The 18,988-nt window shown below is 43.4% G+C and overlaps 1 protein-coding gene across 1 annotated transcript in view; it reads right to left on the bottom strand.

Annotated features, from left to right (window-relative positions):
• DRC1 (dynein regulatory complex subunit 1) overlaps positions 1 to 18,988 on the bottom strand; it is a 597,053-nt gene that overhangs the window by 391,765 nt on the left and 186,300 nt on the right. The window contains exons 4-5 of the mRNA XM_069236516.1: positions 15,517 to 15,700; positions 5,129 to 5,266 (exon numbers count right to left, since the gene is read on the bottom strand). Of these exons, the coding sequence (XP_069092617.1) occupies positions 5,129 to 5,266; positions 15,517 to 15,700 (322 nt within the window). The remainder of the gene's footprint in view (positions 1 to 5,128; positions 5,267 to 15,516; positions 15,701 to 18,988) is intronic.

Raw genomic sequence — 18,988 nt, 5'->3', positions numbered from 1 at the left:
ATGGAAAAAACTCAACACCTTTACAAGTATTACTATACATTAGATTGCGGCAGGAGATCAAGGCCTTTACCCCAGATTTTCCTCCGGAACCCCCACATTAAACACATTGCACAAACTACTCAACTCTGCAGGGCAGCGACACTTGGTGTCCATCCTCTACTATACGGCATAGCGAGAGGCAGCAGTTATGAGGAGCAGATCCTGGGAGAGGTGGGACATGAAACTGGAAAGCTCTCTTTCTGATGCCCAGCTGTATTGCCTTCAACAAACAGGGCATATAGCCTCAAGCAGTAGACTTTGCATAATTCATTATAAAATCCTACATAGGATGCATTATACCCCTGCAAGGTTATATAGATATCACCTTTGTACGGACAACAGATGTGCGAGGTGCAGAACTGAAGGGACGAACTTCCTTCATCTGGCCTGGGCACGTCCCCCAATAAGATCCTACTGGCAGAAAATTGAATAGACACTGACCCTAATGATCACTCAACCGATAACACTTACGTCGTTGGTGGCAGTGGTGGGATATACTGTTGACACTGAGCAGCATTTATGAAATTTATATAATTGGGCCTGCTTCTTGCCAAGAGGCAAGTGGTGTGTAAATGGGGAAGAGGTCAAGCAGCAAAATTTAAGGATTGGTTACAAGCTCTCATATGCTGTAGGGACCAGCTCAATACATATGAAGAACTGCTGCCTCCTAGCTCCAGACCCCAGGATATCTGGGAATCATTGAAGGTTTATCTCCTGAATCACACCACGGATGCTGAAAAAAAAACTCACACTGAATTAATAGCTTGCAATCCTAATCCAAGAGGGGTATATGTAAAGACTCCACCCTGATCCCCCGGGGTTGGAACGGACCCCTCCCCCTAGATACACTAGGTGATGATGCTAGGGGGTATGCACCTAATTCTTATTGATAATCGCTAAACACAATTACAAGACGTATCAAACTATACATATTGTCTGTCAATCTGCCTGTCACTGGTTTATGATGTATCCGGGACAAATCTGATGTCCAGAATACAAACTAACTTTGCGAACGAGATGCATTCTGTATAATTGTATGATGTTGTGCAGGAGCATGTGTATTCTTGTTCATGTTGAGTGATTTCTATTCCCATACATAATACATGTATCCTACATTGTTTTCACTGAAAAGCACCAAAACGAAATACTAAAAAAAAAAAAATTTAGGGCAATGTGTAAAGCATTTATGCAGTACCAAAACAGTAGTAAAGTCAAAATGCAAAACAATAGAAATTGCAAATCAAATTATAAGAGCAGAGTAAATTCTAATAAGGAAAAGGGCTCCAAAATTACAAAAATGTAGTAGAGGAACAGGATATATGATTTTTAAAAGTTTTAATTAGGAATAATGCAGTGAAACATAGATTAAATAGTCAATAGCTGTGGTAGACTGAGACCTGGTGCAATTTGACACTGACCGCAATGGAGTGTGTGTCGGATATACCTACAAGGGACGTCCTAATCAAAGATTTTACCTTCTGACTTTAGTCCTTTAAGTCACAATCCACCACAGCAGTACACTTATAAAGGCCCACCACCCTCTGACCTCAGGGGAGGTACTTGGAGACTCACAGAGTGTCAGACAGGAGCCAAACAGAAGAGTCCAGTCCAGGTCCAGTTGCCGTGGGTAGGCTGGGCAGTTTCAGCAAAAGGCCTCTTGTAGCTTGTTGTGTCCCTGTAGCTTTAACAGGTCAGCCTTATTATCCTTCGAGTCCACTTCTTTGTCCTTGTTGGAAATGGGGTCTATAGTTGGCAGTGGTTAGCACCCTGTCCCAGAAGGGACTCTCACTCTAGTCATGGTAAGGGAGTCACACAGCTAAAATTAACCCTGCTCCCCCTCTTGGTAACTTGGCATGAGCATTCATGCTTATCTCAGAGGTAATGTGTAAAGTATTTGTACACACACACAGTAACACAGTGAAAACCCCACCAGTTTAGAAAATAGCCAAAATTTATCTGAGTAGAACAAGACCAAAACGACAAAAATCAAACATACAAAAGCAAAGATATCACTTTTAAAATCTTACATGCAATTGTAGTTCCTTAAAATCAATGAAGCGCTCGACTGAGGCACAGTACCTGAAATAAGTAAAAAACAAAGACAATACTGGCTGCACTGGAGGTGATGCGTCGAAAGAGCCGGGGGTACATCATTTTTTTTACTGTTGCAGAGGAGGTGATGCGTCGGTTCCTTACTGCCACTGGGGAGATGATGCGTCATTTGCAGCATGAAGCATCAGTTCATTGCTGCGGTGCAGTGTCGATAAAGAAAACATTGCCTAGGAACGATGCATCGGTGATGCATCAGAAGTCAAGCCACAATGGGTCGACCTCACATCGATGAAGCTGGTGTTGGGTCGAAGTCAGGGCAATGTGTCACAGACTTCAGTGATGTTCAGTGATGCAGTGCTCGAAACTCACACAGCTGTGGTTCTTCTGACACACTACGGAAAGTTGGGGCCTGCGCTGAAAACTGTAGTAATTGCGTCAAATGCGGACCATGCTCCGGTGCGGGCAGCAGTGATGTGTTGAATCCTTACAGCAATGCGTGGGTTCAGAATAATGCAGTGGGTCAACGTATGGATTTTCTTCTTGTAGCACCAAAAACCTCCTGCAAGGGCCCAGACTGGATTTGGCACCACTTGACAGGACAGGGCTCTCAGCAGAGGAGCCCAGGTGCTAGCAGATGCAGGGGGTTATTACAACTTTGGAGGAGGTGTTAATCCGTCCCATAAGTGACGGTAAAGTGACGGATATACCACCAGCCGTATTACGAGTCCATTATATCCTATGGAACTCGTAATACGGCTGCTGGTATATCCGTCACATTTGGGATGGATTAATACCTACTCCAAAGTTGTAATAACCCCCGAAGTCTTTGATGTCCTGTGACTTTTTAACAGGAGGCAAGCTAAACTCAAGCCCTTGGAGAACCTTGGAAAGCAGGATGTAGAAAGCAAAATCAAGTCCTTTCACCCCCAGGACAGAAGCAGCAAGCAGCAGGCCAGCACAAAAAAGCAATGGGCAGAATGGCAGTCCCTCCTACTGCATCCAACTTTTCTTCTTGGCAGATGTCCTCAGTCCAGAAACTGTTCTAACTATGCGGCGTCAGAGATCCAGTACTTTTACCCATTTCTGCCTTCAAATTAGGTAAACTTCAAAGAGAAGCTTTTGTAGTGCACAAGTGTAGGAAGCTGGCCTGGTGTGTGATGGGTACCTAAGGTACTTACACCTTATACCAGGTCCAGGTATCCCCTATTAGTGTAGTGTAGCCGAGGCTAGAAGCCAGGCTCTCTATAGGTTGTTGTGGATGAGCAGCCAAGGCTGATCTGGGAGACATGCAAAGCTCAGCAGTACCACTGTAGTCACACAGCACTTACACATATGAAAGAAGACACTCAGGGGGTCATTACAACAGGCTGGCGGTGCATCCAGGCCAATTCTGACCGCGGCGGTAAAGCCGCGGTCAGAAAAAGGAAACCGGCGGTTTCCCGCCGGTTTTCCCCTGGCCTGAGGAATCCTCCATGGCGGCGCATGGGGGATTCCGACCCCCTTACCGCCAGCCTGGACCTGGCAAGTTGAAATGACAGTTTCAAACTGCACACACAGACACTGTAGTGGCAGGTCTGAGACATGTTTACAGGGCTACTCATGTGGGTAGTACAATCAGTGCTGCAGGCCCACTAGTAGCATTTGATTTACAGGTCCTGGGCACATACAGTGCACCTTACTAGGGACTTACTAGTAAATCAAATATGCCAATCATGGATAAACCAATCACCAATACATTTTAGACAGAGAGCATATGCACTTTAGCACTGGTCAGCAGTGCTAAAGTGCCCAGAGTCCTAAAGCGAACAAAAACAGGTCAGAAAAAATAGGAGGAAGAAGGCAAAAGGTTTGGCGATAACCCTGCAATAAGGGTTAGGTCCAACAGTCTAGGAGACAAGAGAGAGCAGGTCCAGTCTTTCAGGGCTATTCGCAGGTCACCATCCGCAGGTTCAGCCCTCTTTTGATCTTCCTCAGATCCAGGAGTATTCTGAAGTGGGTGCTATATACTTGGGACCTATATGTAAGTTAAATATACCAATTAGGAGTATACCAATCCGACCAGGTTAAAAGGGGGAGCACAGGCACTTTACTACTGGTTGGCAGGGGTAAAGTGCACAAAGTTCCATAGACAGTAAAAATACAAGATCCAGTATAAGACAAAAAAATGGGGTGACCACACAGAAAAGGCAGATTTCCTACACTGTCTCCTGGATGAAGTCTGATTCTGACGAAAGGGACCTCTTAGTCACCCACCTCACATATCACAGTGAGATACCCAGTAGTCCCTTCCCTGGCAGGTGTGGTTAATCTTCCACGTGGGAGTTAAAACAGGCATTTCTCAGACTGACGGGCGCTCTCTATGTAGTCTTTCCCCACTCTCACCACATGAACATGTTAGATTGCCTCTGTTGTGATAGGCTCCTGGCTTATAAAACTCTATTCCCTCTTGAGTCCACAGTGACTGCATACTCTAGAGGTGCTCAGGAATCCAGTCAGCATCCACACCAGTTTCTTCTCTTTGTTCCATTGCTGGATGGTATATTTGAAGCAAGATGTCGCTTCATCTTGATCACAGGTAGGGAGTCTTTTCAGACAAGATTTGCCTCAGTAGTCCAGCAGCTCCCAGGAGCGAGATCCTGGTGTAGCCCACCTTTAGCAACACCAAACTATGATGCCTAGAGTGCTGAAACCTTTCAAACCATCACCCCCAGTCACAGATCTGGGTAAAATCCATTGTTCTTTTGCTCACCATGCCACCCCAGTTTGGACCCAGTCATATGTATATCAGCCTTGACTCTGCTCCCCATGGGAACATTTGAGCCCAAACTGCAAAGCCTGGTCCTCCCTGGACCAGAAACAAGCATCTTCATTGTACCTCACATTTTCCTGTATGTGACGGAGTAGTAGGTGTTTCAGCTATGTGCTGTAAGGGAACAAAGGGTGAAATGAGAGGCCACATTTGTTGATGGTGAGGAAAAAAGGTTAAGACTTTTTCATACAGCTATCCAAAATACTTCCTTTCTAAACTCTGGTCTACCTCAATCTGCAAGAGTTCTTCAATGTAGGTCTTAGTCAGGCTTCTGATCTGTTCCTCCATCCTCTCAATTAGCAGATCAATGTCTTCTGCATGTTTCTTCAGGTCCTTTACATATTGTTCATCTTTCACTTTCAGCTCCTTCAAAAGTACAACATTTTATGTTATATGGCTAGTTTACAGCACATCACCATGCTAAAAAGGCTTCTCTGTGCTCATACCAGTTAAAACAGGTGAGCCACAAACAAAACAATTTTCTAACATTAACAATATTATGGATTACACATGCACCATATTATACTAATAGCAATTAACCTGCATGTTACATCTTATCCAATATATTTAAGCATGTTTTGGGAAGTTCTGATTGAAAGTTTCGTGATGCTTCACTTACATAAAGGTTTAAATTTAGCCATGATTGTTGCTCAGCTGGGTTAAGTTTTCAGACATGAGCCAGGTAATGATAGGGCAAGGAAATATAACTTGCCTGTAGTAACGTGTTAGTGATGGTCCATACTCTCTTGTCCTTTGTCAGAAACCAACATCTTATGGGAGCGTAGAAAACCATGCTTCAGTAACTAAAAATATGTGGTGCTAGTGGCTGCGTGGCACGGCATGAACCATCTGCCTGAAGACTGAGTGGAGGTCACCTCTCAGAAATGATTCACTCACTGTCCATGAGCTCCCTACAGCCCAGCTAGCCACAATCAGTCTGAGATGCTACATAACAGTGACTGTGGCGAGCCTGCCTTGTCCCTGATCCACTAGGTACCACCTCTGACCCACGGAAGTCATACCTCACAGTTTTCAGACCCAAAGGGACACATATATGTTTCCTCTTTACACCAGTCTATGCAGCAGTGTCCCATTTACATTTCTAGTTGGCACATGACTCTAAATGCCTACAGGAAATGTGATATGGACCCAATATATCTGGTACTTTTAGTGGGCATCGCTGTGTTTGCCTGCTCAATACAAGCACTGTGTCCCTCATGCATTAACTTGAGGACAGTTAAGGCCCTAATTTGTCTTCATACTCTGACTGTGGCCAATGCTTTGGATCCAACCTCGCTCTCAGCAGACAACAGGATCCCCAGGTGCCCTGTTAAATAGGCATCAAGACGTGTTTGAATGCAGCCTCTGGGATATAATTTGTGCCCACTCAGGATGTGCTAATGATGTTATTGCTCAATCCATATTACCAAATAAAGGAGTGCGGTGCTGGGCTTCTGCTTAGCACCTTCCAATCTGCATGGATCAGGGCTCTTCAAGGACACATACTCGACTGCCTTATGCAAAAGAGCAGCATTAATACTAACCGGTGCAGACTGCATGGGGGAGGAATTGCATGGGCACACTCTGGAACGGTTTGGGAATGGTCAGCTAAGAGACTTTCAGGATTTGGTTGATTATGAGCTCTCTGCACAGCACTTCCTATTATATGGGGAGGTAGGGGCAACAATGCAGAGTAAATGGGAATGTGAAGTTCCGGAACACAGCTGTCTTCGGAAATATGAACTACTAATTGTATTGTAATAGTATTTATATAGCGCTTACTACCCCTGACGAGGTGTCAAATCGCTTTTGGGCAAGCAGCACGCTACTCCGGAACCCAAAAGGATTAGTGGTGGATTAGTATAGGGAAATATGAGTAAAGTTTTAGTATTATTATGAGTTAATTTGAGCCGCACATATGTGAGTTTGTTAGTTGACTAGATTAATGGAGGGGTAGAGGAGGGAAGAATCCGGAAGTGTTAATTGGGAGTTTACAGTAATAGGATGAGGCTCGGGATGAGTAAAGGGGGGACGGAGGAGGGAAGAATCTGTGGAAAGGGAGATCATAGTAGGAGGAGGGATTTTGGATGAGTCAAAGGTGAGATAAATGAGGGAGAATTTAGTGGAGTTGTTTGGGAGATCATTGTAGTAAACTGAGGTTTGGGTGAATTAGATGTGGAAGAGAAGGGAAGAGCTTAGGCACGGTTATTTAGGAGATGAACGTAGTAGAATGGGTTTGAGATGAGTCAGAGTGGGGATGGAAGATAGATTGAATATTTTTTATTTATAATTTTATATATATGTATATATATATGCCAAAGGTAATCCTGTGTTCCTTCCAGCGCTCGCCTATCGAGGTTGGTGCTCAGTTAATGGGCACAGGAACCCATTTTAAACCATGTATAAACACATGTTTTGATCATTGTTTTAATTTAATTTATTTGTTAATTATTATTATTATATTATTTACTTATTTATGATTTATTGATAGATTGCATTTTATTTTTATTAAATTTTTCTCTAGTACAGTATGACTAGAGTAAGAAATATATAGATATGTATATACATAGTAAGGGTATATATGTTCAAGGAATATAATAATGGGTATAATATGAGAAAAAAGTAGTATTGTATAAACACAGACTTTCAAGATTTGTAATATTTGAAGTTAATTAATAAGTGTCCTTTTCTAACATTTATTTATCTTTCCTCAATTTTTGAACAGCGAAATGCCTATGATAATAAAACATTTGATCAGTGTGATATAAATGAGAACAGGGATTCATAAGTATCTAATATAACAACTTATCTAGGAGCTATGCTATGACCTATGAACATGTTAAGCATAAAATAACATACACACACACACATATATATGTATATATATATATATACATACATATACATATTTAAACCGCGAGAAAATATACATTAGTTAAACAGGTTTAAAGAGTCTGTGTGTAATTTATTGTTATGACATAGTAGCAATACATATTCCCTAAAGAACTATACATACCTAGAATATACACATAATCAGATTAAAAATATTTATCAACACAGGCATATGCAGTCCATTGCTGTTTGAATATGGTGGTTATGAAGGAAAGAGCCAACTCTTGAGTAGTCTTCTGAAGACAAGATAGTTATCTGTGGATCTTATATGTGGGGGTAATGAATTCCATAGTTTGGCTGCTTGAACGGTGAAGGACGTACCACCTATAGCCGTTTTCTTGTATGGTGGTGTTCTAAGGCGGGGTGCCAGTCATGAGCGGAGGTTTCTTTGTTGAATGTATTTGCTTATTTTGTTTCTGATAAAAAGCGGTCCTCTTCCATGTATTGCTTCGTGGGTGATACAAAGCAGCTTGAAGGTGCATCTTCTGGCAACGGGTAACCAGTGTAGTGCTCTCAAGGCAGGGGAGATGTAGGCTTGTGGCTTTACATGTAATAGTAGCCTGGCTGCGGAGTTCTGAATACGTTGTAGTTTTTTCATAATAGATAGAGATAATCCATGGTAGAGGCCATTGGCATAATCCAGTTTGGATAGCACAAGCGAGATAGTAGCCTGCACCTTGTGTGGATATCCGAGGTGGGGGAAGATGCGTCACAGAGTCTTCAAGGTGATGAACCTTGTTCGTGCTAATTTGCCCACTTGGGCATTTATTGTTAACTTGGAGTCCGTGGTAATTCCAAGGTTTTTAACTTCCTTGGATAATTGAGGAGGTGGTCCGAGATCGTCAGGCCAGGCGCACAGTGGGTCATAATTTTTCCAGTCACCACTTATGAGTATTTCTGTTTTGGAGGCATTTAGTTTGAGATGGCTCCAAGTCATCCATTGATCAACGACTCTGAGGCAACTGAAGATTTGTGAGTTTTCAATGTTTTTGGGGCATTCCAATTTAAGTAGTATTTGTGTGTTATCTGCATAGTTGTAGCATGTGAGTTGAAAATCATTGATCAGTTCTGGTAATGATATCATGTAGATGTTGAAAAGCAAAGGTGAGATGATTGATCCTTGGGGGACCCCTGCTTTTGTGAGGTAGGGTTTGGACGAGAAGGTGGGAAAATAGATTATATCAGTTCGGTTTTGAAGGTAGGATGTAATCCAGTCGAGAGCTGTCCCTTCTATGCCAGCTTCATGGAGTCTTTGGATTAGGGTGTCATGGTCAACCGTGTCAAAGGCAGCTGAGAGGTCCAAGAGAAGTAGTGCAGCAAATCCATTGCGGTCGACTGTGTTTTTAAAATCATCCCAGATTGCCATGAGTGCTGATTCAGTATCTCTTCCTGGTTGGAATCCAGTTTGGTAGACTGAAAGTATGGAATTTTCATCAATGAATTGTGACATCTGGGTGAATGCTGCTCTATGAGTTTGCCCAGGAAAGGTCCATTTGTGATTGGTCTGTAGTTGTTGGGGTCCTGCTGGTCTAGGTTTGTTTTCTTTAATAACGGTTGTATGTATGCCTTTTTCAGGTCTACAGTAAAAGTTTCTGTAGTTAAAGAGTTGTTGATGATTCTTCTTACAGGTGTGGCAGCAGAAGTAGATAAAAGAATTTTCTTGAAGATGTGTGGAGGACAAGGGTCAGAAGGGCAACCGGAAGGTCTGCTTGCTTTGACCAAATCCATAAATTCACCTCGTCATATTTGTTTGAAGGACTGTAGAGGCTGGGTTGGTTTATTATTAGAGGGTATTTTAGGAAACGGGTTGCTGCTTATGGTTTTCTTCTTCTGTTTTAAATAGGAGTCCAATGTGTCTGCCTTGGTTGTGTAATGAGTTGCCAGTTTGTTTGTGAAATCTTGAGTAGTGGGATGACTTCCTTCCATGCATTTAGGTTTTCGAAATTCAGTGAGAATTTTATAAAATTCATTGGTTGCAGATTTAGCATTTTGAATTACCTTTTTATTAATAGTGAACTTAGGGCCAGATGTATCAAAAAACGAAATTGCATTTCTTAAATAGCGAATTTTAAGAAATCGCTATTTAAGAAATGCAAAATGGTATGTATGAATTTTGCCATTCGGTAATAGCGATTTCTTAAAATTCGCAAATGCTATTACCGAATCGCAAATAGAGAATCCGACCCCATTTGCACCTATGGGCCTGTTGCGAACGTTTTTGCATTTCCTAAATTGCGAATTCCAGTTAGGAATTCGCAATTTAGGAAATGCAAATCCCATGGTGCTGGGGGCTTAAGGCCCCCTCTGCTGCACCCCAAAAATATTTTTACGGGCATGTGTGCACTACATGTCAATTTTAAAAATGCATTTAAAATGCATTTTTAAAATTTGCACATGGTTACCACCAAACCTTTGTTGGTGGTAATTGCATTTCCCAAATGCCCAATTCGCATTTAGGAAATGCTTGATACATGTGCTAAAGAAATCGCAAATAAGGATTCCTTATTTGCGATTTCCTATTTAGAGAATCGCAATTTGCGATTCTCTAAAAGGGGTCGCAATTTTAAGGAATCGCTATTTTAGCGATTCCTGAAAATTGCACTGCAAATGCCTTTCATACATTCTGAAAGGCATTTTTGCATTTGCAAACGGCCGAATTTTGCAATTCGCACCGTTTGCAAATGCAAAATCGCTTGATACATCTGGCCCTTAGTGCGATAGCCCTCTTATAGCAGGTGCTCTGAGCTCAAACTAAGTGTGAGCTGAATGGGCTGCTTGCAAACTGGGCCGCCGAAGTGGGACTTGTGCTTTCAGATAGCGCCTTTGATGATATTCTAAAATGTACTCCTCGCGCCTCTCGGAATACCCGGATTACTATCATCATAGGGTGAATTTTAACCCTAAAAGAATTAACCTTACATTCCCTGGGGCACATGCGGTCTGCCCCTGTTGTCATGTATGGGGCTGATTTCTACAATATTGTGTGGAATTGCCCGGTACATGCAAACTGTTGGGATACAGGGCCAGATGTACGAACACATTTTCCCATAGACACAGAATGGGCAAAACTGCTTGCTACATCTGGCCCACAGTCCTGAATTTTATTAACAATTCGATGGGTAGAAATATTATTGAGACTCCAGCGGTGTGCCTGCTTGGACTGTTTCCAAGACCTAAACATTATGTTGTCACTTCCAAATGTACAAATGTAGCCCTCATAGTAGCTCGCCATAAAATGTATTGGTTCTGGAAATTCCCAACCAGATCTGTCCCTCGGGCATGGAGGCGGGAATTACTCAAATGGGCAGAGTGCAAAGGAGCATTACTGAAATGGAAGCATAGTGACAGCAGTGAACTCCTGAGCATGACCAGGCTTGGGAAGCAATCCTGCAAGATTATCCATCAATGGATGCCACTGGATAGATATTTTCTTTACCAGATGTGGATGTATCTGAAGATTGATGGTTTTATACATCCCATGATAAAGGGACATAGATGAGCGAGTAGGCTGACCCCACTTTTTCACGACCTGCTACATGGACATGAAGGGGGAGGCGTTCTGCCTTCCTTAGTTATCCTCACCTTGCTATAGTACCATTGTTAATGTGACTGTGAAGATGCTTCAGTGGAATGTTGTTGATACTTCTATATTATTTTTAGGTTTGGTTTTCCCTTTCTCTTCTCCTTTTATGATGTGCTCTCACAACTTAATCTTGTACACACATGAAACAAACCGTTTATTAGTTGGTGATCTCATTTGTAAAACTATTGTACAACATCAGGTTGTGAGGAATTAGGGTGTTGGTTGACTTGGGTGTGAGCCTGGTCAAGTAAAAGCCACAATCGCTTGCAGGGTGGACCACAAAAGTCACTAAATTAACGTATGTGTAACCATGTGTAGCTTGGCACAAAAAGCAGTGAGGATTAACTTAGAGGCAATGTGTAAAGTATTTCTGCAGCACACAAACAGTAATGAAGAGAAAACACAACACAAGAAATATCCCAAACCAATTTAGTACATTTTAATACATTATTTGATACCTAAATGTCAAAAATGAAATCAGTAGAACCGGAGTTATTAATTTTTAAAGCTTAAGGTTCAAAATAGCGCCTAAAAGATAAAACCATGGACATCTGGTAACTCTAGACCAGGCCAAAGTCAAAAGTTAAGGCCGACTGTGACAGAGCGCAAGTCAGATACAAGAAGTAGATTGGGCCCAATCAGCACTTACCTTCGGACTTAATAAAAATATGAAGAGAAAATGTCTGAGGATGTAGAAGTTCAGCAGGGCAAAGCTGCAGGAGTGTCTGAGTAGGGAGCTTTGTCATCAGATAGCAGTGGAGCCAAGCAGTTGTGAAGATTTTTACCATCGGACTTACTCACCGAAATGGGAATGAAAATCTCCAGAGGGACTAGGCAGAAGGCTGTAGCCAAAGACAGTTCCACAAGGATGCATATATCCCTTTTGTGAATGACCACTGAAACAGATTTGCTGCTGTGGAAAACAACATAGCGAGAGAAGCCGCGTAGTCAATGCCACCAGCGATGCACCTCAGAGAAGATAGGCAAGCAGGTTTGTCCTGGATTCCTCCTGGTTCTCGGAGCATTTTTGGCCAACTTTTGTCCAGGTCCTCAGTTTTGGAAAATGGCAATCTGGGCACCTTTAGCACCACAACCAAAGGTCCAGGAGTGGATGGAGACCTCTTGGGGGTTCAGGACTCACTCAGTGTGGTTTCAAGATGGTGGGAGCCTGTTATCTCCCTGTGGCACTGAACATGAAGCCAGAAACTAGTCCTCAGAGTCATTTCTCGTAGTCCTAGGGCCAGGTGTAGATGCAGCTCTGATCTCTGAGAGATCGAGGAAGGCTCCAGGCAGCAAAGCAGTCCTTCTAGGTACAGCAGCAGTCTGACAGATGACACTATCATGACAGTATCAGGTAGTCCTCTGAGAGTCCTTCTGCAGGTCCATTAGTGAACTGAAGAGTGGGTCTGAGAGTCTTATTTTTATACCCTGGTGCCCTGCTCCCAGAAGGTGTGAGAAGTTTCTGGAACGGTTCTTTGAAGTTCTGGGTGTTTCCTGCCTCACCTGCCCTGACTGCAAGCTGGCTGCACTGAAAATACAGAGTCATTAGGCCTATTGTGAGGAGACAGGACACAGCCTATTCAGATGCAAGTGGGGCTGTGCTCAGCACCACCCGCAGCCCTGCCAGTTGATTGCCCATTGACGCTCAGCTAATCCCACTATTGCATGACTATCTGGAAGGATTTCACAAAGTCTAACTGTCAGATACACCCAGTCATGTGACCCAAGATAGGCTGCAGACACTAAGGGCAGAAAAATGCCAACTGTCTAAATGTGTAATTTTTAAAACTGTAATGAAAAATCCATGTCCTACCTAATATATACACAGCACCATGCCCTCTGGTCTGTCTACGGCCTACCTTAGGGGTGGCTTATATGTAGTAAAAGGGGAGTTTAAGGTTCGACAAGGAGGTTTAAATGCCAAGTCAACATAGTAGTGTGACACTGCATTCAGGCTGCAATAGCAGGCCTGGGACAAGTTTTAAGGTGCTACTTGAGTGGGTGGCAAATAAGTGCTGCAGGCCCACTGGTAGCATTTAATATACAGACCCTGGATATTTGGCATACCACTCCTCAATGGACTTACGAGTAAATTAAATATGCCAGTTGGGTACAAAACAAATAAACCATTTTGTAGTGAGAGTGCACAAGCACTGGTTAACAGTGGTAAAGTGAGTAGAGTCCGAAGGCCAACTAAAGCAAAAATCCAGCAAAAGTAGGAGGAGGAAGCCAAAAAGTTTGGAGGTGACCCTGTAGAGAGGGCCATTTCCAACGCAGGTCATTCCCAAAAATGTTTGTATCTGTAATGATTGATTATTCCTTGATTGTGGAGGACACATGTGTATTGCAACAATACTTCTGCAATGTTGTATATTATATTAGAAACCTAATCAAATGTGTTTTAAAAAAATCAAGATATTTTTGAACTGGTATTTGCTCTACATTCATAGCGACCCTCGGAGCCAGATGTTTACTTGTAAAGTTTTTGTTGCATACCCTTTGGCACCACTGTCCACTGACTGTCTAGGATAAGTACACTTTATACCAGAGCCAAGAACGCACAAAGGCTGCTGAGCATATTCCCAAAGGATACCAATGGTAATAGTGCACCATTTTATTTTTTACAGTGCATTACCATGCAAACAATAACTTTAGATTTTGAGTTGTATTATGGTTATCTATTTAAAGTACCACTGTATCCAAGGTGCTGATACACCGCTTGTTATACCTGGCATCCTTGACGTGGTTTCCCCTGACTTTTTGCCTCTTGACCTGTTTTTCTGACTTTCTATTTTTGCTGGCTTTAGAATTCTATGTACTTTATCACTGCTAACCAGTGCTAAAGTGCAGGTGTGCTGTACTCTCAAACATAGTGATATTAGCTTATCCACAATTGCCATATTTAATTTGCCTAGTAAAGTGGCCAGGGCTTGTCAATTAAATGCTATTAGTGGGCCTGCAGCACTGATTAGCCCTTTAAACATGTCTCAGGCCCGCCACTGCATGACACTGTGGCATCACAGGGGAAGTCGAGGTCGAAAAATCTCACCCCTTTTGCTTGTTAGCAAAAGGTCTCATAGACTGTGGTGTGATAAGCACCAACATCTGCATGCTATTCCCATAACAGTTGGAATAGGAAATAACAGTTGCAACTGATAAATTCAAAACAGCTCAGTGTTGGATGTTGTCGATGCCATAGTTATCATATCTCACAGGGTCCACTTGTCATCACGATCAAATACATTTAGATATTGCTTCTATGATTACTGATTTGTACTTTCTTCAGAAGGGTTTTTGTTTCGTAAGGATGTTTGAAGACTTGGTTGGTCGATAAGCATTGTTAGTAAAGTGAATTACCCTTCCTCTGCTCTTCAATATTTCTGAGAACTGTGGCTGACTGGGTTTCCTTCCAAGCTGTCTAGTTAACGTGGAACAAGTAATTTAATAGTTGAACCAGTGACTTCATTGTAGTTGGTGCACATGTTTTTTACGTCAGTTAGATGTATTCAAAATAACAATTTAGTTGACAGGATCTCTTTTTAAGTGTATAAGAAATGCATATTCGAAATAGGGAGTGGTGGAACTAGTCAATTGTCAGTGGTGGTTAGCAATTAAGAAGAGCTAGGTTGGCAAATACGAGGTAAATGTGCATCCTTTTGGGGGCTGGGGGTGGGGGGTATTGAGCATAAAGAGTACTGGTGCAGATCATGAACCAGAAGGGGATTTTCCGGTGATTTAAATCTTTGCAGTATTGGTTGCCGCAGTCAATATTAAAATCACCCAGAATGTGTTGGTAGCATGAGGTTTGCCCAACATTAATCCTCAACACACCCTCAGAACTTAAGGCTTACCCATCCTTCAGACACCCTTTTCTGGTCCTTAGCCACCTCCACAGTGCCCCACCCTCCTTCAGACAGTCAGACAACCCAAGCTGGGCATTAGATTCCACGAGACTACTTATTCCGTTGGAAAGGTAATACCTGCTAAAATTATAATAATCTATTAGATCGAATTGGTAACAGGTAACATTTTCATCAAAATGCCGTTAAAGAGGCTCTCGCTTGTAGCTCGAACAGTATCTATCCTGTCTTTGCCCAAACGCATTGATCATCCCTTTACTTAAAACCCCTCTTCATCCTACCTGCTGCAGTTCACTGATGAGATTGTTCTTCTCCTCAATGAGTTGTGCACACTGTTGTTGCTGTGTGTTCAATACTTCCCAAATATCATGAGGGATCTCCTTGTTCCTAGCAACAATCCATTTGTTGCTGATGTCTTCAAACGCCTCCAGGCTTGCCTTAGCTTCACTGTCGAGTTTCTCAAACCTGCCATCCAAAGTTAGCTCCTATTAGATTGATATATAAGCAGTACTTGAAAGAGGTAATCAAAAGGTTTTCTGGTTAACGTCCTACAGTGAGCCTGCTAAGTATATTTTGTGAGCTCGATTTTTCTAGCCTGAACCCCCTAAGACAAGATACGTTCATCCTGCTAAAAGCCTAATAAACTGGGTAGCGTGAACTACAATCACAATAGGTCTGTTCTGCTGCATTGCAGCCACCACCCCTGCAAGCACTAGAAGCTTGGATCCCTGCAATGGCTCCTCTCCATGAATGTTAATTTCGCTGATACCACAACAAGCTCCCATCTCAAATTTGCTTAGTTCTGTGTGCAGCAAAGATCTTCACAACAAGGAGTGTCTAAGCAAAGGTCAGATATGGTGACAACCTCTTAAACTTTTGAAGTCACATATACCCGACCTGAATCTAGCCACAGCTCTTGAGGTCAGTGCTCAAACCTTCCCCTATAGGAAACCTCACTGAAGCGGCTAGAAGGCCCTAAGAGCACGGGAGGGTCTGTGCCTCAGAACAATCCAAAAGAACGAGTTACTTACCTTCGGTAACGACTTTTCTGGTGGATACATTAGCTACCTGTGGATTCCTCACCTGATGAATACTCCCATGGCGCCAGCATTTGACGGAAATCTTCTTACTAGTCTCTGCACGTCGACGAGGACGTCACTCTAGCCCACGCGACGCCGTCTGACGTCATACAGGCAATAAGAAGTCCTCGCCGACGTGCCGATGACAGTACCAACATTTTTTACGTGCATGAGAATAATAATAACCCAATGCAATGAAAGAGCAAAGCAACATCTCTTAATATTGTAAATCACACAACATTGCAATAAAATAGCTGTAGATTTAATATAACCTTTTTTTTTTTTTTTTTTTTTTAAAACAAATAAATATATTTATACATACGAATCATGTATATACCCAATATATATATAGATTTATATATAAATATACACATATATACAAATATCATACATGCAAAATGTATTGCAACTTTGAAGACCAAAAGGAGCACACTCAAGGATTGCTTGGAGAGACCAAAAAGGCAACGGGGAGGCGGGTGGGACCGTGAGGAATCCACAGGTAGCTAATGTATCCACCAGAAAAGTCGTTACCGAAGGTAAGTAACTCGTTCTTCTGATGGATACAACTACCTGTGGATTCCTCACCTGATGAATAGAGTCCCAAAGCAGTACCACGCCCGGCGGTGGGTGCCTAAATGGTCAAACCAAGAAATCCTGCAGCACTGACCGTGCAAAATGACCGTCCCTTCTGACCTCAGAGTCCAAACAGTAATGTTTCACAAAAGTGTGAAGGGACGACCAAGTTGCGGCCTTGCAGATGTCGACCACAGGAACACCCCTGGCCAAGGCCGAAGAGGCCGACTTAGCTCTGGTGGAGTGAGCTCTAATGCCCTCAGGCGGATCCTTCTTTGCCAAAGAGTAACAGATTTTAATGCAAAGAACAACCCACCTGGAGAGTGTTCTCTTGTGGACTGCCTTTCCTCTCCTCTTGCCCACGTATCCGACAAACAGCTGATCCTCCAGCCTGATATCCTTCATTCTGTCGATATAGAAGCTCAACGCCCTTTTTGGGTCCAGGCGATGTAGTCTTTCTTCCTCCTTTGAAGGATGAGGCGGAGGATAAAACGTGGACAAAGTGATTGTCTGAGCCAAATGGAAGGGTGAAACAACCTTCGGAAGGAAAGCAGCCTTGGTCCTCAACACCACCTTATCCCCATAAAACGTTATATAAGGGGGTTTAACCGATAAGGCCTGCAACTCACTCACTCTCCTTGCAGATGTTATAGCTACCAGGAATACTGTTTTAATAACCAAATACCTTAAGGGGCAAGAATGCATAGGCTCAAAAGGGGACCCCATAAGGAAAGTCAGGACCAAGGACAAATCCCATTGAGGCATAACGAATGGTTTTGGAGGATATTGATTCAGAAGACCTTTCAAGAATCTGAGAACAATAGGGGATTTAAATAACGATGGTTGGTCTGGAAGACAAATGAAGGCTGACAAGGCCGACAAATAACCCTTAATGGTAGCTACTGCACAACCTTTCTGCGCTAGAGACAGTGCAAAAGACAAAACATGTGACAGATGAGCATGTAAGGGATCAATCTGTCTCTCTCCACACCACATAACAAATTTAGACCACCTATTAGCGTAGATAGATTTAGTGGAGTGTCGCCTGGCCGCTAAGATAACATCCACTACATCAGGCGGGAGAGAGAAGGAACTCAGGTTGCCCCGTTCAATCTCCAAGCATGTAGGTGCAGACTCTGGAGGTTGGGGTGTAAAACCTGCCCCTGCGACTGCGAGAGGAGGTCTGCCCTGAGAGGGAGACGGAGCGGAGGGCACAGTGAGAGTTGGAGAAGGTCGGAGTACCATACCCTCCTTGGCCAATCCGGAGCTATTAAGATGACTTGGGCCCGGTCTTGGCGAATTTTCCTCAACACTCGAGGAATCAAGGGTATGGGGGGAAACGCGTAAAGCAACTGGTCGCACCAGGTTATCTGAAACGCGTCCCCCAACGCTCCCTGCATCGGATACTGGAGGCTGCAGAATAACGGGCAATGCGCGTTCTCCCGAGTGGCAAACAGATCTATCCGAGGAAACCCCCACATCTGGAAGATTAAACAGACTTGATCTGGATGGAGACGCCACTCGTGGTCTGCCGAGAATTGGCGACTGAGACTGTCCGCACGTACATTCAAGACCCCGGCCAGATGATTTGCCACCAAGCAAATCTGATGGTCCTTTGCCCAGGACCATAGCCGAAGAGCTTCTCTGCAGAGAAGGTACGACCCTACTCCTCCCTGTTTGTTTATGTACCACATCGTGGTAGTATTGTCCGTCAGGACCTGTACCGACTGACCACGAAGGGATGGGAGGAAGGCCTTGAGAGCCAAACGTACAGCCCGTAACTCCAACAGATTGATATGAAACACCTGTTCCTCTGGAGACCAAAGCCCTTTGATCTCCAGATCCCCCAGATGAGCTCCCCATCCTAGGGTGGAGGCATCCGTTATTACCGTGGCCACTGGTGGCGACTGCGCGAACGGCTTCCCCTGTGAAAGATTGTTGCCCGCAATCCACCACTTCAATTCCACAGCAGCATCTCTGGAGATCTTGACAGTACCTTCTAAATCTCCCTTGTGTTGAGACCACTGCCTTCGGAGGCACCACTGAAGAGCCCTCATGTGCCAGCGAGCATGCGTGACCAACAGAATGCAGGAGGCGAACA

This window comes from Pleurodeles waltl, chromosome 5, assembly GCF_031143425.1.
Source record: "Pleurodeles waltl isolate 20211129_DDA chromosome 5, aPleWal1.hap1.20221129, whole genome shotgun sequence".
Lineage (NCBI taxonomy): Eukaryota > Metazoa > Chordata > Amphibia > Caudata > Salamandridae > Pleurodeles > Pleurodeles waltl.
Note: the sequence above shows the minus strand (reverse complement) of the source record. Positions and strands in the feature narration are given on the sequence as shown.